This window comes from Thunnus thynnus, chromosome 5 (assembly GCF_963924715.1).
Source record: "Thunnus thynnus chromosome 5, fThuThy2.1, whole genome shotgun sequence".
Classification (NCBI taxonomy): Eukaryota; Metazoa; Chordata; class Actinopteri; order Scombriformes; family Scombridae; genus Thunnus; species Thunnus thynnus.
The window spans coordinates 25,357,091-25,381,210 of record NC_089521.1 but is presented as its reverse complement, the minus strand read 5'-3'; the positions used below and the strand labels follow the sequence as shown (position 1 = coordinate 25,381,210).

At 36.9% G+C, this 24,120-nt stretch overlaps 1 protein-coding gene across 9 annotated transcripts in view; it reads right to left on the bottom strand.

Moving 5' to 3' along the window:
* si:ch211-272n13.3 (ankyrin repeat domain-containing protein 26) overlaps nucleotides 1–2,234 on the bottom strand; it is a 29,236-nt gene extending 27,002 nt beyond the window's left edge. For 4 of the 9 annotated variants that reach the window (XM_067590364.1, XM_067590363.1, XM_067590367.1 and 1 more), the window contains exons 1-2: nucleotides 1,837–2,232; nucleotides 518–806 (exon numbers count right to left, since the gene is read on the bottom strand). In XM_067590364.1, coding sequence (XP_067446465.1) covers nucleotides 518–717 — 200 coding nt within the window. In that variant the 5' untranslated portion in view covers nucleotides 718–806; nucleotides 1,837–2,232. Of the gene's footprint in view, nucleotides 1–517; nucleotides 807–1,074; nucleotides 1,381–1,836 lie in introns of those variants that run through there. The other 5 variants (XR_010928460.1, XM_067590361.1, XM_067590366.1 and 2 more) reach the window with 5 other exon arrangements.
* Nucleotides 2,235–24,120: the final 21,886 nt, after the last annotated feature.

The window sequence follows — 24,120 nt, the reverse complement described above, 5'->3', positions numbered from 1 at the left end:
GTTAACAGCTAAAATACCAGGCGTTTTTCATAATGCAGCACTGCTATGCAAAAAAAAAAATGCAATTATGCATAAGACAGGGAACAATATAGGGCTGCCATAATATCATCATATCTGTGCAATAATACAAAAAAATCTGCTTTGTTATTTCAGAAGTGCTAGAATTTCAAGAGATCTGCAAGGCTGCATTCATCTTTGAAGGGATAATAATACTGGAAAAAACAATTTGACAAACTGTTTAAAGCCTACCAATCGATTAATCAAATGAACCTTATGGCTATATCCTATAACTATTGGTGAACTCATATTTTGTTAATCAGGAAAAACTATAATATAAAAACTGATAACAGAGTGGATAAACCAGGAGCTTATGAATACATTGTTAATGGAGATAAATAAATTATAACATCTTGATAAACTATTCACATGGACTGCAATATCAAGTAGGATCATGGACAGCATCCAACAAAGACAACACTTTCTAGGATGTGAGAAGAGTTACAACAGCCACACTTACCTATTTTCCTTGTCAAGCTGATTGATATCATTTTTCTTAGCAAGTTGTTTCAACTTTGCCAAATCACCGGCGAGGGCAGCCTTGTGAACCTTCCCGAGGTCCTTATCTTTCAATTCATAGCCAACAGAGAGCACACTCCCATTGTCAGGGGTACCAGATGGGTATTTCTTCTTCTTAGTGAAGCTGAAAATTTTCTTCATTGTACCCAGCAGCACAACATTTCTTTAGCACCGTCACTACCTTCCACTCATCTGGTGCTGGAGGATCACCACAGGCGGTTCTCCCATCCCTAAAAATAAGACGCACAAAACGGATTAGAAGCCTATAAAACCGCACGGAGAGCACTGCAGCATTTCTATGGTGATACTGACACCGAAATATAAAGTGAGCTAGCTTTTGTGCACACACGGCATATTAATCATTTACATATATTGGGAAGCAAGCACAACGTTTAAGCTAATATCCAATTACTTCAACGTAAACACAGCTGCTGTCATGCTAACGGAAGCGTTTCACTAAGCACTAAGCTGCGTGTACTCTAATTTTCATGGCCATACCTCACACCAGGACGTCCTCTATAACGATAGCATGGGATTGACAAAGCATGTCAACGTTTCATTAATACACGGAATATGCACGGAACCGATCATGTCGTTATGAGCTAGCCTTAGTGTTATATCTTGTGGCTTGTCACCATGGTAACTGACGGTACATCTGTTAGGGGTTATCCGATTTGCTAACGTTGACATTTTGATATAAGCAATGTTTTCTCCCGCAATTATGCGATGCACGCAACTACATCTAATGTTACCTTCTGAATAGAAAAAAATAAAGTTATGGTCCGTGTAAAAATATTCTTTTGAACGGGATCATTAGTTGCCTAGCAACGTTAGCGTTACCTAGCTTCACGAGCAGTTGGCTCCGTACTGCGCCTCCCACGTCGTCATTTCACAAATGATGCAAACCGCGACATTTAAAATGAATTTGTTGCGGAGCTGAGCAAGGCAGCAATTTTTGCTATAGCCTTAAAGCAGCAAAGCTAATTTCCAAGACTCGGTTCAGCTCAAATGTGCAGTTCGGCCAAAAAAGTGTGCAGGAGTCGTCAGCTAGTGTTAACGTCGTTAAGTTAGCTTACAGCTAACTTAAGTGAAACAAACTTAACCCTGCTAACTCAACGCTGAAAAAGCCGAGATGGGTATGACCAAGAGCGATAACTTTAAGACGAAGACAAAGGACGTGTATGATGGTATAATCCCTTCTATCATACAATAATGTTAGTAATTAAATGTTATCTACAGTATAATAACTCAAATACTTACCGCTGACCTGTTGATTATCGGAGTCAGACCACTACCAAAAGGCTAGAGCTAGATTGTAAACCTCAGAAATGCATGCTGGCTGTTGGGTTTCCAACAAACCAATCAGAAATGATTTTGAAGATGCGTCTGCTTTCACTGACCAATGGATGGCTTCAGTTTAGTAAAAGGTTGGTTTACAGGCCAAGGAGGCAACAAAAACCCAGGAATGTAATGGCAAAAGTTCACCACACGATGGTGACATTGGTTTTGAAATCATATGGTTGCCAGCCATATAAGTGCATTTTCGAAAGATTTACAGGTTTGCAATTTTCTAGCCTGTCTTAAAACAAAAGTCAGGAGCCCATATGAACACTGGAAAAGGTTTTTCCTCGCTGTAATCATTTTTCCTGTTCATGCTGGCTATTTAATGATCCCCTTCAAATATGCTTCCAATGTAAGTGATGGGGGCTAAAATCCACAGTGTGTCCGCACAGTAATTTTGTGCAAAAATGCATTTAAAAGTTTACCTGAAGCTTATATGAGGCTTCAGCAGTCTGAGTTAGTCATCTTCATCTAGTGGATATCTGCCACACTGGGGCTTGTGGATTTTAGCCCCTATCACTGTAAGTGCGTTATGTGGGGATCTTCTAATGGCCAGTATGATCAGGAGGAAAGCAAGAAAGCAAGAAAAAAAAAAAAAAAAAAACCTATTTCAGTGTTAATGTGACTATTGTTTTATGACAGACTTGAAAAATTGTGAACCTGCCCTTTAAACCCAATAACGCAATTAGAATATGAATCAAAATTGTAACAAAATAAGTGAATCTTTTTGTTTGTTATCCTGTAGAACCAGCCAGCAAGTCTGTTTCCCAAACTAAAATTATATAAATTATATATAAACTAAATTGAGGCATCGAGTGGGGTATGAGGGGATAATAATTATTTGAAAATAATGTCAAGTAGCTGAACTATGCTCTTTGTGAACCCAAAAAAGTCTGGTTTCTTGTGAAGAAATTATATGATACACTTTATACAATGAAATCAATGCCATAAAATCAAAAAAAAAGCCATAGGATTGAATCTAGACCACTTTAATACAGTGTCAACAACAACTGATAAAATCCATGAAGGCCTGTGTTAGTTGAATTTGCATTATACAAATTGTGTTTCTTTGTCTACCACACAAAGCCTCCCTTGAGTTTAATGGATACTTCTGCTCAACCATTATGAGGAAAACAGTAGTTATAGTCATACTTTTGGCAGTATTGAGACATCTAACATATTTTTCTAGTGCCAAGAAACTTAGGCTTTACTACCAATAGCTAGATTTTGCCTTTACAGAAGCCAAGTCATAGTTACAGTGTCTTCCTACGGGGAAACCCAAAACTAAAATAGTGGTTTTTGAAAAATTACAATGACACCCATATTTTTACTTAGTACACATGGCTTACACGAGCTTCAAACGTCTCTTTCGAGGTGAAGATTTGCTGAGACATATTTAGTTTACTTGACAAAAATAAAAGCTTCTCTTATGTTCAAAGTGATTTGCAGCAGTAGTTATTATTACTTAGTCACCATTCATTTAAACCTTGAGTAGATGCTTGGATGATATTCCATATTTGAGATGTAGGACAGCACTACGCAGTCACATGTACTGACTGTTAATGTTTTACTCTTTAAAATGTGATTTGAGATGTTTTCTGGAAACATTAGGCCACAGGGGTATCACTCTTTCCAGAAAACCAAATCATTCATTTTAATGTCACCTGTTTAAATAGGCCACTGTCTTGCCAAAAAGTGTCTTGAATATGATAAATCATAACATAAATCTGAGCATTCGTTGTTTCCCAGCATTATGGATCATCACACATGGGATTCTGACTGTCCTAATATTTTGTTGTCATATTGCTAACAGGATGGCAGGTTTAGTTCCACATCTGACAGTGAAACATTACACAGGGATTAGATTCTACTTTGCATGCATTTAGTTTGGATATCAAATCACCAACTGGAATAGTAATTCAGTAGTTATCGACATGAGCAAAATTATAGCCCTGACTGGATGAATGCACAAAAAGATAGCAAGGCAACTACCGTATGTCTTGTCCACCTGCAAAAGTTATTTAAATAGCGGTTGAGGAAAGCTGCAGAGTTTACAGCATGTTAAGTAGAGGCCACCCCTGACTGGCTTTGTTCAGGTGTCTTATGATATTATGGCGTAATTTAAATGATAATAGAACAAAATGGCACAAATTGAGAACAGCGCAGAGCACTGTGATACAATCACTGAATTGGCACAAAGTTCTTTCACCTTCACTGGAGCACATCGGCTCAAAATTGCTTTGTGCTGCGGCAGAATATGATGTAACAACATAATTCAACATTATGAAATCATCATTGCTATTTTACCTTTGTGTTGGGAAGCAAAAGTCTCCAGGGAGGAAATAGATATTGTTTGTTACACTTCCAAGAGATTCAGAGATATAACGAGCATCAGATGATAGACAAATTGGAAAAATCTTTCACACAAAGAAAGAATTTCAGAAAGAAATCCTAAATAAATACTGTTGGTTTGACACAAAACAAATTCTGAAACCTTCAGAAAAAGCTACTAAGTGAACCTTGAGTAAAGATTTTTTTTAAAACATTTACATTCAAATACACTGATATTACTATATTTTATAAATTCATTTAATAGAAATAAATGTGTTAATATTTAAAACATAAAAATAAAGGTGATCAAATTACAGTCTATTTTCCTGTAACACTGCATAAAAATATCATTAAATAGAAATACACATGTTTTACTTGCGTGCTTTATACTGTAGGACCATATGTTGAGGAATGCTTGACTGATGTGCTGCTGGCCCACTGTGATCAAACACTCTGACATGAGAGACAATACCTGGAGTCAATAGTCATTAACAATCCACGCTCCTGTTGTTGTCAGTTTGCTGGAATCTGGGATATTTTTTGAGCCAGGAATCAATGACTCAGAGTAATATTTCATTTCAAATGCTACGTGCCTGTGATCTGTGAACCAACAACCAATCTCTCTGACAACACACTGCCAGGTATGTCATGCACACAATCAAATCAAATGACAAGAATAGAAGTATGAATTTGGGTCTGCAGCAGCTTTTTCTTTGCTGATATTTGGACAGAAAAATTCTTATAGGTTTAAGTTGTCTCAAATATACCAAATAGATTTGTTGCAAATAATTTGGTCCTCTCTTCTGTTTAACAGATGTGTTGGCCCAGATTGACAACCTACAGGCAAATGATGGAATTCATTGAGACATTTTACGGTATTAGATTTGACATTATTTGTCATGACAAGTTATTTGTGAAATCGTAGACATTGGCTCCTCACTACAGTAAATCCCCCTAAAGTCCATCTGTAAATCATAGTGATTTGGAGAGAGAGCATCATCAAATATTGACTCATTCACTACAAACGAGAACTACGTACTAGAAAGCTTACATTCTTCAGTATATCACACTGCACACATTAGTTTCGTAAATCATCTATTCGTGTAAGGATTGTTGTGTTTGGCATCTTAAGTCAGTTACTTAGCGATAATTATATCATTTTAAATATCACCATGTACTTACTATTTGATTAACAAGAGCTGACACTACAGCAAGTTTGCATGTCTTTGCACGTCTGGATTGTGGATGACAAGCAATTATCTCAATTTGACCCCTTCATACAACTGCAAATGAGGGGTTTTAATATAGTACTGAGCTGGGCTCTCTAAGCCCGCCAGCCTTTGTTACAAAAAAAGAGGACAGAGTCTAGGGAGTAGTAATTTTGTTAATTTCACACTCTTGTTCGATGTGTGACTTGCCCAGCTTGGACCAATTACATGTTTCACAGCGTGGCAGGTGGATCTATGGTAATAATTAAGACCGTGCACTTATTCTTCTATGTTCTTGCACTCCCTGTTATCATCCTTGATGGGACACACACTCACCAAGGTGTTTTCAACCTCTCCTATTTCTTACAACATTGTCACATCTCTGAGTCTCTTGTCTATCTTCCTAAAACAGAATCCTTTTTCTTTCTTTTTCCACTGCTGTTGCACTAACTAGGCTTTCACTCCTCCAGCTCCACACCTTAATCACTGGCTATGTTCTCAAATTGAATTCCCCTCAGATATCCCTTTGTTTCTGGTTGTGATTTGAAAGGTATAAAGCTGCAATCCAATCTGTCTGATCCCTAAAAAAAAGTGCTTCAAGGTTTAAGGTTAATTTACATCCATAAAAACAAAGATTGCAGTGATCACATTATTATCTGACACTAAGATAAAGACAAAATAGAATATATCACACATAAAAACACCCACAACACTCAGATTCATCTCATCCATACAAACCTCTTGCAATACTTTCAAATACTCAGGGGGATGAAGGGGAGAGAGAACACCAGTTAGTGTGAGTGGCCAGTAGCTTGGCAGTAGCCTGCCACTGTGTTCAATATGTCAGTCCACAATAAAGGTTTGTGTAGAGGATGTCTCTCATCCCCTATAATCCCAAGGAATACCTTCTACAGTCCATTATAGAGGACTGAGTCCACTATCTGTCTGTTGCCTGCCTCTCAGCTCTATTCCCTCTATTTTATTAACTAAACCCATCCTGTCCTTGTACATAAACGACACAGAGAACATCTTAATCATTTCAACAGTCAACATATTAGATCGCACTAGGTTCATCATGCAGAATAAACATGGTTTTATCTTATCTGTAATGTGATGTATGTGATCACTCATAGTCAGCTTATCATTAAAACCTGCACCGAGGTACACGGTATGGTGAGTTGCCTGATCAACAAAACAAAAAATATTTAACTCGACGTAGTTCTTGAAGCAATAAACTTAAAAAGGTAAACATACTAATCTCCTCCTCCATCATGATAAATGGTTATCCTTGACTATATTCTTTTCAGGTGATATAATCAGCAGACTATGAGTCTACAGCTGTGAGGCTGTAGTTAGAAACAGCAGTGCTTTGAACTAAATGCATAAGTCAGCATGGCAACATGCTCACAATGATGTTAACATACTGATGATTAGCAGGTGGTGTTTGCCACAGTCACCTTAGTTTGGCATGTGAGCATGCTAACACTTTATAATTAGCACACATAAAACATATGGCTGAAATTTAGCTGGTATTTGGTCATGAACTAAAGTTTTGGACAAATTAATGAATTCATTTTAACCAGCTGGTGGTGCCAGATAAAAAGTCAAGAATCACCAAAGTTATTACAATTTATCCTGTGGGGGACATAAATGTGTGTACCAAGTTTCATGGAAATTCAAGGCAAAACTACAAATGTCAGCCTTTTGGTGGCGCCAAAGGGAAAGTCAGGAGATCACCGAAGTTGGTAGGATTCATCCTCTGGGAACCATGAATGTCTGTGCAAAATTGCATGGCAATCCATCCAATAGTTGTTGCGATATTTCAGTCTGGACTAAGACTGAACCAATAGGCCCACAGACCACCACTGCAATCCATAAAGCCATGCTGCTTGCATGGGTGAATAAAAAAAAGATGAATCCTCTTTCTAATAATTCTGTATGATTAAACCTCAGAATTTAGTTCAACAACAAATTTAATACAAATTATATAAATTCTATTCAGAGTTCACTTCACATTAAAAAAGGTTAACAGGACAGGAGTTGTATAAGCTAGTCTCAATTATATTCCTTCAAATGTATGCTTGTTAAAGTGGCCAAATAAATAAAAACAACCACCCAGACAACTTGAGTGATTCCCTTTTAACTGAAAATGTTTACACAGAAACAGCTTGAACATTAAGTTACTACAGTTCCATCCTGGTAATGTCATGGGAACACATACATGTTTTCCTGTAAAAACACTACCACACCAATGGACCCGAGCAGCGCCTCACAAGACTCAGTCTTTTCTCACAAGGAGCTAATCAACACCTCATCACATTGACTGACAGTCAACAAATGGTCCCTCTACAAGATCTGTGAAAGGTGGTAGTGTTAATGGTGGATATGAGGCTTGAGGAGGGAGAAAAACAACATTCACATATGAATTCAGGATCAGTAACCTTTTCAGGGATTCACAGCTTTCATACCCTGGGAGAGTATACAGTAGGAGACTGATGGTGAACAGTGAGGCAGTACAGGAAACGGAGGCTTGCAGGTTGTTTTAGTCTGGCTCAGTGGCAGTTTATCTACGAATGCATCTAAAAAATAACATCTTAGTTTGCGTATGCACCAGTAATAAGCCATATTCAATATTCATTAACCTTTTATCATTTTGCTTGTAATATGTGCAGACGAATTTCTCTCTTTCACTATTTCTCATGTTTTCATAAGTCACTTGATCTTTATGTTTCTTGCAACTTAGATGCTGGTAACTAAACTTGACATTTCCTTGATGACGTGTGAGTGTGTACACTCACTGAACAGGGGCACAATATTCCCATGAAGTTGTCTTTTGGTCTGAGGCAGTTGGGTTTTACGCAGGAAGTCAATGATGTCCCTTATCTGGGCCATCTGCTGTTTTTCATCTGAGAGCTGATGTCATTCATGTTTGAAAGGCATTTTGTGGTAACTTTGATTAAAACAACTCAAGTGGCTTTAGAGTTAAGGCCAGTTCATTTTTAGCCCAGGATGGGGCAAGCTTTAAGGAAGTGCATCTAGAAATATCCCCTTCCACAAATTGTCTCTTTATTGCTCTCAACCCTGACCCCAAGAATGCATGGAAGGATATACTATGAATACTCACGTATATATTGTATATGGTGAAATTCAGGGCAAAGATTCATCTGCAGGACACATCAGACACTGTGGTCATGAAATGCTGCAGGGTATAAAATCTATACTCTTCCAGGAACATGCTAAAGTGCTCTTTTTAGCACATGGTGCTAATTTAATCTCTGGCCAAGGGGAAATCTGTTGCATGAATGCAGTGGGCTCCCACGTGCACAGTCCATCACAGGTGTAAGGCTTACTAGATCAAAAGTGGGCTCACTGTGTATACCATAACTGAACATATGAGAAAAGTTATGGCTTAAGTCATCACATCCATCTAATTTGTTAATACCCTGTTTTGAATCATTGTCAAACCAATCATCATGGCAAAATCAGGTTTGTGGGAAAAATATATGATTATTTCATGAAAGTCTGACATTTTAAACATTTTAACCTCCTTTTTAGCACTTACGCTCTAAGTGACACCTCTGCTGCTTTTACTGCTTTCACTTGAACTGACACTTGACACCTGACTGCAACTTATTTCAGCACCTCCACTTCCTTTTACAATTCAAATGTATTCAGTGCTTAAACTTTATTTTGACACTTCAACTGACCCTTGAAACACTCTCAACATTTTCACATCTTTCAGTGCTTCAACCTTAGCCACAACTTTTATTCCTTGAAGTGCTTCATTTTGAACTATTAGTCCAATACAGTTCCAAAGCACCCAATATAAAATATGCAATTTGCAGTTTTCCAGCTGAAGGAAACACCTATACAAACATACATTTTCTTCCACAGATGTAGTCCTTTAAAGTTGGCTGCCATCATTTGACATAATATTTTTTTAAGTTTCACAAAAATTGGAGGTTATGAAATTATATGTCTAATTAGGCATGAAATTTAATGGGCATGCTCAGGATCCCAACAGGAAAAAGTCAGTACATTTTGGTGACCCTATGACCTTTTCTCTTGCACTTACATTAGCCTAAACTTTAAATAAATGTACTTTACTTGACATGTTACTCATACTGACAAAATGTTATTTAAGAAAACTATAGACATTGGAGACCCAATAATCTTTCCTACAATGCCATCACCAAACTACCTTTCAACTTTTTTAAATGAAATGTTTGTTACTCCTGAGCCTGGAGTGATAAACACATTTGATGTGTGCATTCATGTACCTAATACAAACAAAAAAGTTTATTTCTATAACTCCCTGACCTTCCCTGTGTCGCAGCATCAAGATGAAGTTTTGCCTACCCTTGTGTGATAATGGGTAGGGTGATTTTACCCAATGAAATGCTGACTGAGAAAGTAAAAGCTAACCAGGTAGATTAATAGCATTTGTTGCATCTCTCTTGTTACATTAGGAAGAGGTCAATGTTCAGAGCATGATTGCAACATTAAAAAAAAGAGTACAGTAGGTGATGCTCATATTTACTGCAATGTTCATTCAGTGATACCCACAATGCAGGTATGAAAATTTGTGGCCAACGTAGATGAGAATTCTTCCTTCCAGAAGGCCCCAAAATAAGAAAATTATCCAAAATCTATATAAATATTTCTTGGTAATGGCATTTTTCATTGGATAACATCACCAGGTTTGTCCTGCAGAAAAATAGAGGACAGGCTTAAAAATTCACACTGCCCAGTATAACATAAAAGCATTGGTGCATATACCAGATGTGGGAAATTCTTCATTGCTTTATAAAATGTATGGGATAATAATAAACACCTAAATGCTTGTTCTCTTGCCCTTACACACTCCTTTACCATTCTGCTGTGAATAATTGTTAATAAATTCTTGTAGCATTTTTTGAAACTTATGTGTTCCTTTTATGGTAGACGGCTTAAAATAATAAATAGAACCTGGGTTCAATTTCATATATTCTGTCAAATATGCTTGGATTACTGAAGCAGGTGTCAGTAGAGTTATCTCTTTGTGCGGGGGTGTATTTCTCTCTTGCCTGAGTACTCGGAGCAAACGGCATTAAAACTGGTTAACTGCTCTCCCAAGATAAATCCCAACATTGCATGGCTCGTTTTCTGAACAAATCAATTATCACAGCAAACAAGCAAACTGTTATTAGCATTAACATTCCTGTAACAAAGACGAAATAGTGTGACACGTACTGTATGCAAATTTGGAATGAATCTAGTCCCAGATTCATTCCCAAGTTCACTCTGCATATGAATGTGAAATGCGGCCAGAAGAACTCCCCAGGATATTACTTACAAACTGAAAGTGTGGAATATAATTGTGAAGGTTAACCTTAAGGAGATTACTAATGAATTAGGGAATGGATATGTTACTCTTGTCACTTTATATAATTCATTCAATATATAGTATATGAACAGAAAAGCTTTCTTCCAAACCAAAAGCAGCAGGAAACAGAATTTAGACTTGGGTCTGTGATGTTTGAGGTGTAAAACCTGAGTAGAAGCTAATTTAAGCTTAAACACCCCAAACTGCTTAATTTTGTTGCAACAATAACCAGTATAAATCTGGTAAAAACAAGTCTGATGATTCACCAGGAAATCTTATCTGTTTTTTAATTCACATATAAAGATCAGGTATTTGTGTCAAATCTGTTTTTCTTACTGTTGGTTACAAGGTAGGAATTAAAGTTCATGCTGCTCCATCTGCAAGGCATTAACCTGAGGGACAAACCATTACCATTCTGTATTTAGTTTAGAAGTGCATCTTTGCTATGTCATGGTCCATGACATTTAATTTGATAATGAATATTTGAACTTTGATAGTCAACACAAAGATGATTAACATGCTAACGAAGAAAGTTTTAAACCATGGATATTTATGTTAATGTCATATTCACAGCTGTGTTAATTTCTGGTTGACACCAGACATATAACATGCATCTCACATGATTGGGGTCATACCCCTGATACCAATGTGAGCAGGCAATCTTTGTTTTGATTTTTTGACAACATTTGATGAGATAAAACCTAGTGACAGATTAACTAATTAGGGAAAGTACGCTGAGCAAAACGATAAAGATGGAATTGAGTAACAGTGATGCAGTGAAAGGTTGGGGGAGTTGAATAAAGGTTTTGCTTGCTAAGCAGACATGGTGTCATGCAGAAATGAATGATGGTGTTTACAACATGTGTTCCTGAGCTATCTCACTGAGCTTCGGGAGGCTTTCCAAAAAAAATGATGAGCACCAGTAGCAGCTACGTTGGGTGGTATGAGGTATCGCCTGCAGAATTAGGGGATACAGTCAAACACTTTGAACCTCTTCCAGGCAATTCCTTTCTGGAACATCCTGACCTAAACTCTGCTTTGTTTCTACTAGGAGTCTGCTTTCTTGCACACAAAATCTAAATCTATTACAACATTTTTTAAATCAATCATTCTATGAGTGTATGTGTTACTTAATTTGTATTAGTACCAGGGATAAAAATTTACTGTGGGGTCAATCCCCATATACCACCATCTGTGCATTGCATACTGTACCATATCACCTCCAAGTTCCCATTATGCACAGTGAACACAGAGGTAGCAGCTTTATTACTATGGTTTAAAATAACTGTACTATGCTGGAATAATGGGTGTCAGTTAGTTTGTGGTAATTTGGAATAGGCACCATCAACAAAATATAAACTGAACCTAGAAAGATCTTAAAAACAAGACTCAAAGTTTATTCTTGATTTTGGAAACAGAAGATGAGAAAACGATCTCACCACAAGGTCCATTTAATAGCTATTCTGGAGCTTTTGATCATATTGCATGATCTTCATCAGCAGATGGAGCCCAATGGCCGTGAATTATATTGAAATTGTAGATGTGCCATTTCCATTTTTTATGAGCACTATGAGGACTTATCTTCCATGTTTGCTTAAAAGCTTATGGTTGATCTCCATGACCACTCAGCAAATTCCATCTGCTGCGGAAGATCATGTGATTTGATCAAGAGCCCTAGAGCAGCTTCAAAGGTATGGACGTTGTGGTGAGAATACAATTATAAAGTTTAAAAATGAGATTTTAACACACATGTCTACTATACAGGGCCACAGGACCCGCCTTAGTTGATATTGTACTTTCATAATGCAAATTTTCTAACATATTTGAGATTAATCAATGTACTGAAACCCAGTAACATACAGTGGACCTGTGACCTTTGGGGTCCATGGGGAATCTGGGGCAGTCGTCTGCTTTGGTAATCTGGCTTTTATTGTAAAAATGCAGCAATAATAATAATAAATAATAATAAAACATGAAACATTTGTATCAAACTATGTCACCTTGATACTTACAGAATTAATAAAATGAATGTTTTGTCACACCACCATCACCATACACACACAAACACACACTCAACCTAAGCATCAGTCCACAGCTACCACCTGTGTAGCATCCAAGGTAGGCAGCCAAGTTGGATCACAGCTCCTCTGGCTCTGCACACGCCAGCTGTTTATGGGAATCAACAGAAGTGTGGATTGTCTGTGGCTATTTTAAAGCCTGTTGATTTTACACAGCAGGATAGCTGACCACTCTGCCTTGAACTTTGCATTTTAATCATCTTTGTACACTTATATATGCTGTGTTTGGCCAACAAGTCATTTTTAATAGAAAACAATTTGTTTTTTTGTTGTTTTGCTTTTTAATTAAACGTTTCCCTCTACAGTATTAACCGCATTAAAACCAGCTACATAATCTTTTTTTATGATGAGAAAACATTACGCTCACTTGCCTGACAGAAGCAGGGTGGCCAGTATGAGGGAGGTAGGACAACGCAGGAAATAGTAACATGAGCAAAGAAAGCTATAATGGTGCAGATGTCTGAAACCACATGAGCACGAGCCACAAAATCTAAGGTTTATTTTTCTTTAATATAAAGTAGGATTCCTTGTTGAGTCTAAAACAATATTATTCTCATCCCATGAAAAGACTCAATCTGATTTCATGGTCAGATGAGCTTTTTTCATTCCTCTCTTTAATATGTAAACATTGTCTGCAGGTAGCATAAATTTAAGTGCTATGCATCGACTAGGTAGTGTTATTTCAATTTATGAGGCATTCATGGGGTCAGTGAGTGAGGTCACAAACAGACCTTTATATTTTCACCACCGAGCGGGGACACCAGTCTTGCTGCCGTAGAAGGAGAGGAAATCACCCCTGTTTTTTTGGACTCCTCTGCCGATAAATGAGGGCCATTGGTTGGAACATCTGGAAAGGATTTGCATGTTTCTCATCGTCTGCTCGGCTGGGAACTTTGGCTTTCAGTCAGGAAAGCACAGCCATACCCCGAGTCACATTAGCTGAGAATCAAAGAGGTGGGAGGGAGGGTAACGGCATGCAATTACTCAATGGAACTGTTAATGGTCAATGACTCAACACAACAACCATGAGAAAACACGCTAAGGACAATGGAGCAACAGGGTCTCCCAGTAATCACAGAGACCACTGTTGACAGGACAAACTTGAGCTGCGTTTTAACCAACATCCCCTGTCATAATTGCTTTCCAGCAAAACATTGGCCAAGTTTGGATGTGGACACAAGTCTCCCCATTACACTATGAGAAATAATAATACATTCTTGACACATTGCATTATTGTGGCCACAGAGAAGATCGGAAAGTTTGTATGTTCTGCTAATCACAATCATTATGGTTTGTGGAGTTGAACAGATGACTACCGAGCAAACTCCACCCATTGAGGAAGGCCATGGGTTGCAGCTGAAAACTCCAGAATTTCTCAATAAGCGACCCTAAGCTAAGAGTTTTTTGTGTAATAGAACAAAAATGAATCTTAAAGGTCAAGGTTTGCAATGCAACGTGATGTTGAGTATCCATTTTCTTGGTTTACAGTTTACATACAGTATAGTATATAGCAGGTGCATCCATATTAAACAAACACCAGACAATGTGAGTAAATTACTTTCCCCTCATTTAAACAAGCTGTTTGTGATATTGTCCACTCAAGTCAAATGATCCATGTCAATTGTATGATAATGAATATAGAATTAAAAAACAAAACAGCTTTATCTATTATCTGTAAATTCAGGAATTTGATTTTTACATATACTGTACATGATGATAAAAAAAATCAGCACACATCCTACTATAAAAGGCTATTGAGATAATATAAAAAAAGGATAAGATAAGATAAATCTTAAATGTCCACTATACACAGCCTGTATAATATATACAGTATTTTGCCAGTTTATTAGGTGCACCTACCCACCTTAATGAAGATTAAAATGTTCATTTTTGAGATGTGTTGGTTAAAGATCCCCCACCAGACATGTTTTAAGACATATAAAAAGACTCTGCTATGAATAATAATTTGTGTCTTATATGTTTTCTTTTCACCAAAAAAAAGTTTAAAAGGTGTTTCTTATATTATGTCCACCCAATTTATATAAATGAGGGTAAATATTAGAAACACTTGTTTTCACTGTTAAGACTTCACAAAATGAAATCCAAACCCAATGGCCACATTATACCCAAATGGGATTAGAATGGGAGACAAAATAAGAACACCTTTATAAAAAGAAATGAAGAATGAAGAAAAGAATGTAATTATGTATACTCCAAGCATTTTCAAAACAAACTCTCCCATGACTCACTCACTGATTCATAGAAACAAACATAGAAACATAGTAAATCCCTGGCAAAGATAATATCCTCATAACATAAACTCTGAAAAAAAAAAGATGGAGTACAACTGTTTCCATCTGTTGTGCACTGTGTTTAGGGAATCATTTCATAGTGGGAATCGTGGTTCAGTAAAGGAGCTGTTCATCCCTATATTTTCTCATTGGAAGCCAGTTTGCCAGTTTGCACGTGTCTGCCAAAAATGGAGTAAATTCTTAACATATGGACAACAACACTAGAATTTTACAGTGGTGGTAAAAGTATTCAGATCCTTTACTTAAGTAAATGTACCAATACAGCAATGTAAAAATACTGTAAAAGTCCTGTGGGAAGTATTCTAATTAAGTAAAAGTACATAAGTACCTAAGCACATAACTATTAGCAGCAGCAACATGTAATTTAAGAATTGCAGTAAAAGTAGTGGTTTGGTCCCTCTGACTGATATATTACTGGATATGACATTGTTAGATTATTAATACTGAAGCATTAGTGTGTAAACAGCATGTTACTGTTGTAGCTGCTGTAGGTGGAGCTAGTTTGAACTACTTTATATACAGTTAGCTAGTTTACGCCAGTGGTTCCCAACTTAGGGGTTGAGTCCTACCAGAGAAATCTGTGGGGTTGTGAGATGATTAATGGGAGAGGAAAGAAGAAAAAACAAAGTTCTGATACATAAATCTTTACACATCTGTTTTCAGTTTTTGGACTTTTTCTCTAATCTTTGATTTTTGATGAAATATTGGATCATTTGAACATTTATTGAAATGAAACCATGTGAAAAGTTTAGAGGGAAAAATCACTTTTTGGTGAGCTGTTAACAACTCATAGACATCTGAAATGTGACCCCAACTACACACTGCTTTTTGTAAGACGTCAACAGTCAGAATGATTGGAAATCACTGGTTTTATCTTTAACAATGTGTTGTATTTTAAAAGCTTGTTTTATTATCCATTGTGTCAAATCTTAATCTGAAAAGTAACTAAAGCTGTCAAATAAATGTAGTGTAGAAAGTACAATATTTCCCTCTGTGGAAGTATAGAGTAGCATAAAATGGAAATACTCAAATAAAGTATAAAACTATTCTTAAGTACAGTGCTTGAGTAAATGTACTTTCCAGCACTGGAATTTTATGATGCATCTGCACATCAAAGTTAACCATGAAGATTTACAGCCAGGAGAGCTAAGATAAACACACTCTCGTTCTTGGATTCAATGTGTTCTTTTAGGATAAGAACTAGGAACACACACATTTAAAATGGTAAACATCCATATTGAAAAAATCTTGCCTTACATTTAATCAAAAATACTGGTGATTATCTTCATTTAAATATTAACTGGGATTAATTCCAAATCAGCTCCTTCTCGTATCCAAACGGGAGAGGGAGGTTAATTTATAAATTACAAGCTTACCATCTGTTAAATAACTGATACATAACTTAAGACATAAGACCTGAAGCTGTGTATAATAATGTTTTTACACTTCCAGTATACACATCTGCAAAAAAAACCCAAAAAACTAACACACTAATTTAGATGAGATAGTGTTACACTCTTCAAGCATGTGGTTAAAGCTAAACATCTCACTTAAAATCTCATTACAGATTTGATTCCTGCAGAGTTTGGCAGACCTCTAGCAAGACAAGAACAGCACTGGATGTTTGTAAAATATGATTATGAATGCAATGCAATGTGGTTGCAATTTGAAGATGGCTATAATGCATCAATAATAAAAAGAATCTGAAGCTTCCTACATCTTTCAAATACACAAATGCCCCCAGATGTTGGAGAAATCAGCAGCATGTGGTAATCAGGTGTTACAGAAACAATCTCAGTAATGTTTCATGGTAAGTATTCTGGGCTAGATAATACATTTGTTGTAACCCAATCACCACATACCTGCCAACATTGTTTTTAACTCTTTCTCCCGCTGTGCCCCCAATTGGTAATTACTCCTGTTAATGTCCCAGTTTCATAGTTTTTTCCTTTTTGTTATCACAACCTGTTTCTGACACTGTACAGCGTGTGTGCACAACTGCTCTCTGCGTAGGCTTTCATCCTGTCCTCTGTCCTCTGCTGCTGATTGTGATTCACTGCCTTCAGGTACCGCTGGTAGAGAGAGGAAGTACTGGTTTGTCTCAGCCAGTAGCTAAATTTACAAGAATTTGTTAAGATACGTGGCAAACTCATATAAACAATTAGGCTACATACAAACTTACCAGCGGTGGATGGGACACTTCGAGCAAAGCAGTTTAAAATATCACTTTTCTACATGTTTATGTTTGTTGAGCAGGTGGTTTGATAAAGAATTTATTGGCTTTGTACTTGCAAAGGTTTTGTTGCACTTACATTAACGAGTGTATCGTCTCCTCGCGTAAAGTGTTAGCTTTGACTTCACCCCCCTGGAAAACCCTCCCGACTTTTGAAACATAAATGTTGGCAGGTATGTCAACATCAATATTGGCAATTCTGCAAAACTCAATTACGTTCATTACCAAAGTTTGATTTTTTTTTACATCCAATCCCAATGATTTTTTTTACAGAAAAAATAAATGGTTAAGGTCTATATGGTTAAGTTTAGGCAATCAAAATTTTTAAAATAATTTTAATAAAAAGGCAAACATTAATTGCAGGTACATGACGAGTCACAAACAGTCTCCACGCACTACCCCAATTTCCACACCCTTACTTTTTGCCTCACTACATTTAGAAGACACAACTTCCTGTGTTTATACTGATCAATGGCAATGGACATAAATTATGAGGGGCAGATTTGTCCGATATGGACGTAATTCATACTGGGATGGTATATACAGTATTTTCCAAAAGATCACAGTTACTCCAGCACAAAGCTAAAAACACTACTTCTATAAGGTGCTACTGCCTTCTCATACTTCCAAACTCTGCAGAAATTAGTAATGTACTGGTGAAATTGGAACATACTGTATATTAACAGTATACCAAGTAAGCCTTAGTTCTTTTATTTATTTATTTATTTATTTATTTTTACACAGCTACATTGTAAATGAGGTCTCTACCTCAGTGTATTTCCGAGCTAAAATGGAATAAACGAAAACTAGGTTGCTAACAGCAGGGTAGTGGATTATGTTGCAGAGGTGGTTTGATCTTTTTTTGTCATGGTCATGACTCTGGGTTGCCATTGGCATCCATTGTAACACGCTGTTGAACTTCATGAACGAGAAAACTACAAACTTTTCAGAAGCAACCTTTCAAGCCTACAGGCACTGCGTATTTGATACTCAATAAATATGTCTTCAGAGAATTTCTTAGGGTTAAGGTAAAAGATAGTGGTCTTGGTTAAATATTGGAAAAACTTAACTTTGATTGACTTTGGATACAAACTTGGTTCTCCAGGGAGTTCCTGCACAGGAACTAAACGTTGCTAGTGAACACATATCACTGTTTCCAAATTAATTGCTTGACTATAATTCCTATGAGGGTTAGGGTAATTCCTATGAGACTTGGTAAATTTTTCTGTGCTTCATGTGTAATGTTAGATGGGCCCTTTTCGGACTTGAAAATTGATTAAAGCAGTAAATGTCTCCCGAACTATGTTTGAAATATAGCATGTGCAATTATTGCTTGAGGTCATAAGAGAAATGATTGCTTGCGGTCTTCTTCGACCACTACATCTCTTCCCACAATTCAATTTCTCCATTTAAATTACCTTACCATCATGTACAGAGGCTGCTTTTGTGGTTAACAAAGTGCCAGGAGCATATCATCAGAATTTAATACTGGGTTCACAAACTTGGCAAACAGAGCATCTCTTCCTCTTTTTTTTTTTTTTTAAAGTGAGAACATTACAGCTCTGTATATCAGGAAAGTGACTCATCCAAACAAATCAATACACCAGATAGACTCACTGAGAGGCCAAGCCCACACTTCTCACCAACAAAAGTGCTCCTCTATTCTCAGACAAAGAGTTATCAGCCAGGTCAACTCACACAAAGCTGTGACTATTATAAACAATATGGTATGAAACCTATTTTAATATTATGCATTTACAGAATTTACCTGAATAAAATTAAATTAATGTTCAGATTCTAATGAAGAATGGCTTTCTGTATGGTCTACAACAAGGGAGTGCAATGCAGCCGGGGGTAAAAATGTTTCCAAAAATGCTTCCATTAATGAAGTTTGTTAGCATTTGAGTCCATAATGAAAACTCCCTTATCACAACCTGAATAATTGTCGGCATCCTTGCCAAGTTGCATTACAATCAGAGGTTTCCATGGAGGCAATTTAATTTTGCTTCCTGACCTGAAAAATCCATACAGTATAACCGCAATACTTCTATTTTCCTTATTCCTCTTTACTTGAAATGAAACTCCAAATGTTCATGACTTCCATGCCATTATAATCTTTTACAATCCCACAATATAATCGCAATAATAAACAGTGAGGATGCCTACGGTATGTAAGGCAGCTGTTCAGGAAAAGGCTACTCTAGTGGGAAATGTGTTTTGTGTCAATGGAGGGTGAAGATCCAAAGTGACAGGATGGAAGAAATGGTTTCAGTCATCTGGTTTCTCATGAAGCAGGCTGCCATAGGGTTAATTTAGTAATAGAAACGTCTATTGTTTAAAAAAACAAAACAAATTTAATAGTGTTTTTTGTGGCAATAGAGTTAATACGTTTTCAATGAGTTTTACCGTATTAGACTGCAGATAAACCAAGCTTGACTCTTTTTGGATACGAGTCTCTAAATAATCTTATGAAGGACAGATTATTTTTTTAGTTTTTATTTGAAAGAGCGATGACTTCAGAATAGTTTGAAGGTGTTCTCAACTGTATTTTAATTGTCTAAAATGGCAAAAGTTTTGGCATCCTGCTTTGTGCTTAAAACAACATTCTCAGGCTTGCTGAGGTAATAGCATGTTTGACTTGGAGTATAGTTTTCACCCCAATTATATGCATGATTTACCTACAGGAGTAATGATATTGGCACAACGCCTGACACTAATTTCCTTGCAAAATGTACATTAATTTTTAAGATTTAATAGGCTTAAGTGAACAATGTTTGATCCTAAATGACATAAGACTCCATACTATTTGCTCTCCTGTCTGGTTTCTGACACACGTCACTGAAAGAAATCAAAATAGATGGATATATGTTTTAGGGCTCGTTTCCTGAGGTATGTACACATTTGGATGCCCCGTTGGATTTGAGTTGAGGCCTCTTATACCACTAATACTAACAGCTTAGTTAACACTGTACCAACAGCTGGGAGACACAGCAAGAGACTGATGGACGTCAATATTTGGAGATTTTTCCAGAACCTTATATATACACATGTGAAAACTGAATGAGAAGCTGTCAAAAGAGTTGAGCAACAGGGAGAATTTTTTACCCAAAGTGGGGGTTGATAGTGGGGGTAGTTCATGGTACCTTTGCTTGTTTCAGGTGTTGAAAATATGTTTTCACACATTGAATTTGAATGGGGATAATCACTGTTTCGAGCATGTGCATATCTCCACTACATGGCACAAAAATTATGCAGACACCTGAATATTACACCCATATGTGTTTGCTGACATCTCATTCCAAAACCATGGGCATTAATCTGCTGCTATTACAGCCTCCATTTTTCTGAGAAGGCTTTTTAACAAGTTTTTAGAACCTGGCTGCAAGGATTTCCTCCCATCCAGCCACAAGAGCATCAGTAAGGTCAACCACTGATGCTGAGCAACAAGGCCTGGCCTGCTATCAGTCTTCCAGTTCATCCCAAAGGGTTGAGGTCAGGGCTCTGTGTAGGCCAGTCAAATTCTTCCACACATAACAGGGAAATCAATTTCTTTATGGACCTTGCTTTTTGCACCAGGCACTGTCATTGTATTCTGTAGCGTTAAAGGAAAGTCCTGGTATATTTCAACCTGGGTCTTCTAACTTAAAGTTTGCACTCATTGTAGAAATTCTGAAAGTAAACATGTAAAATACCCCTCTGGATGAGTTGTTGTAGCTGACTGCATGGGATTCCTCCTCTTGCTGGCTAACCAAACCAGCTGCTTATTCATTTATAAAGCATTATTACATATCATTTCATATTTGATGATTCTATTTCAAGAGGGGAAAAACACATTTAACAAAAAATACTAAAAAGTTCTAAAATACTGAAATCTCCCTTTAAAATGTCCAGACAGATGTATTGCCGTGATTTCAGACCCTGAAATCTTTTGTCAACTGCTGTTACATTCAAACAGTATTTTTGCCTGTTTGTAATTATTGATAATCATATAGGAAAATTCCTGCCAAAAAAAAGATCTAGCACTGAAATATTTACTACTTTCACTGAAAACTAGGCAGCAGCGCAGAATGGATACTGCCAGTGGTCACACACAGATATAAAATTCTGCAGAGGGAAGTGAATTACAAATGTTCCACATTTGTGTCAGCATCCATTTTGCTTACGAGCAGATTAAAGCATATGGTGGTCCAGGAAAGACAAGAAACAATTTATAGTGGCACATCAGTCTGGTATTCACTGAGGAGAAGCTCCCAACAGTACACCGCTATGAACAGATGACAGAGACAGATGAGAGTCAGGCTGCTTGATTTTTTTTTTCTTCTTCTTCTTTTTGGGAAAGAGTTGTTGGCACACTCATTGAACTGGAAAGAATACAATGAATTCTTCAATGGAACAAGTGTGTAATCCCCATCTAATTCAAGCCAAGACTGAAACTATTGAGGAAACAACAAACATGTGTCATCTATGCAATAATCTATGAAGTGCTGACAACAACAGATCAGAACTCACAGACATATCACATTCACAGCATTGATTGGCCCAGTTTTCTGAAGGGCCTAGACAAACAAAATTTAAGCAAGAAGATGCAAAGTTCAGGCTTCAGTGACCGCAGACAAATCAAAACAATACTGTGGTCGATATTCCTTTCACCCCTAAGCACTTCAGCAGCAGGATGTCAATAGATCACATTTGCTTGGTGTTTTTTTAGAGACCCCACTGAGACTGACATTCCTCTCATCCCCTCAGCTGCTCTTCCAGCTGGTGCAATGTAAATGCCCCACATGTTAATGTAATCCATTTATGCCAACTATTTACAGAAAACAGTGAGATGACACCATGGAAATTACGTAATTTTACGATAGTGTGCTGTTGACGTGTTGCAACTGTGTGCTACAGATTGCCACTACGTATATTCTATGATTTAATCATGAGCTATTAACTGATATTTAGTGTTGACATTCATAATATATCTACACAGGCCAATGGCAGCATTGACCTGTGGATATGAAAATCATATGATTTGACTGACTGACTGACTGACTGACTCTCTAAAGTTTGGACCTCAATTCAGCCTGCATATTTTTGTAATTGAGGAATAGGATATTTCAGTATTTCTGAACTATTGTAAGTACAGATATGACTGTATCTTGTCCAAAGTGATACCTACAACACAGGATGACTGCAGTGACTTGATATAATTACTCACTGACAGTATTTACACCATTGAATAAACATAGCCATTTGAGACGTTAATGTTAAGACAAATCAGCTTTTTAAAATGAGGATGCTAAACATTTGTACAAAACGTGAAAGTAATAGAAAAACAACGCATGGAGCTCATTCAGATAATTAAACTTCAATTTCAGTCATTTCAAAAGTAAATACTTAAACAAGTAGAGTAGTCTGTCTGAGCATTGTACACAAATAAAGACATAAAGCATTATAAAAACATTAACATGCTCCTCTAACGCAAGCTGTAACCAAATTGTCCAAGTTAAGTGTGTATTTATAAAGGCTTTGTAGTGAGTGAGCAAGTGAATGACTGAGAAAGAAACAAATGTGGGTACTTTGTACAAAAGTTTGAGAACTCAAAAACTCAAAAATTCAGTGAGCTACACACGCTGAAGCAAAAAGTGTTACAACCATACCTGGTCGTGTCTATGGTTTTTCCATGGATATACTATGAGAGCTTGATACTGGATGGAAAATGGTGCCTATTCAGTCCAATAAGAACTGCTCGCTCGGTACATATGTCAAAACAGTTTCTAGCCTCTGGGTTTACTTCTGGGGGTATTCCAAGGAAACAAAGAAAGGAGGGTCATTACATCATAATACCAACGTTCTAATGCTCTGCTTGCTGCCAGACTTTGGTTCCAGTTCTATTGAAGCCTATGATGCATGGAGAAGCATACTATACTGACTGATTTTTCCAAATGTGTGCATTCATTTATTTGCTGTTGGTCTCCAAATAGTATCCAAAGATTATTGTGAGCATATGCATATTTTACAGGGCTCATGGTGAGTCAAATTAAAATGTGCACCATAGCAAATTAAAAAAAAGTTGCAAGTGAAGTGTCCCTTGAGAATATTGAGTTTATGATAAATAAATATTGTTTACGAAATCTGTATTCTTCATTCCTTCTCTCTTCCTTTTATTTTGATCTGGAGGTTGCTTTACAATTATTGACAGAGCTACCAATAGCTAATGTTATGAAAATATCACGTATTCAAATGAAATGTTTACAAACCTCCTCTGATTATTAATTGTGCATTGGTAGGCTAAAAACTAACCATTAATACCTTTAATAAAACTGCTATAAAACAACAAAGGCATACATTCATGGCTATCAGGAACTTTTAGAAAAACTCATCAAGAAATAATGCATCATATGAATGAAGCAACCTCTGCCAGGAAAAAATCAACCCCTGGGCTGTAATCCCATTTGTCTGGTGCTCTGCCGTGGCTAATCTACCTAACGCCTAGTCACCATATCAAAAACTATCAAAAACTGTAGATTGTGTTACATAATTTTAGCTAAAGGGCTCAGAGTTAATTTAGTTAGGGTATTATCAGTCTAGCTAACTTAATAACATTAGTCTGTTACTAACCTCAATCACATATGCATAAGCTCCAGTTGTTATAAATCTAGCGTAACATTAATGTAACTTGCATGCA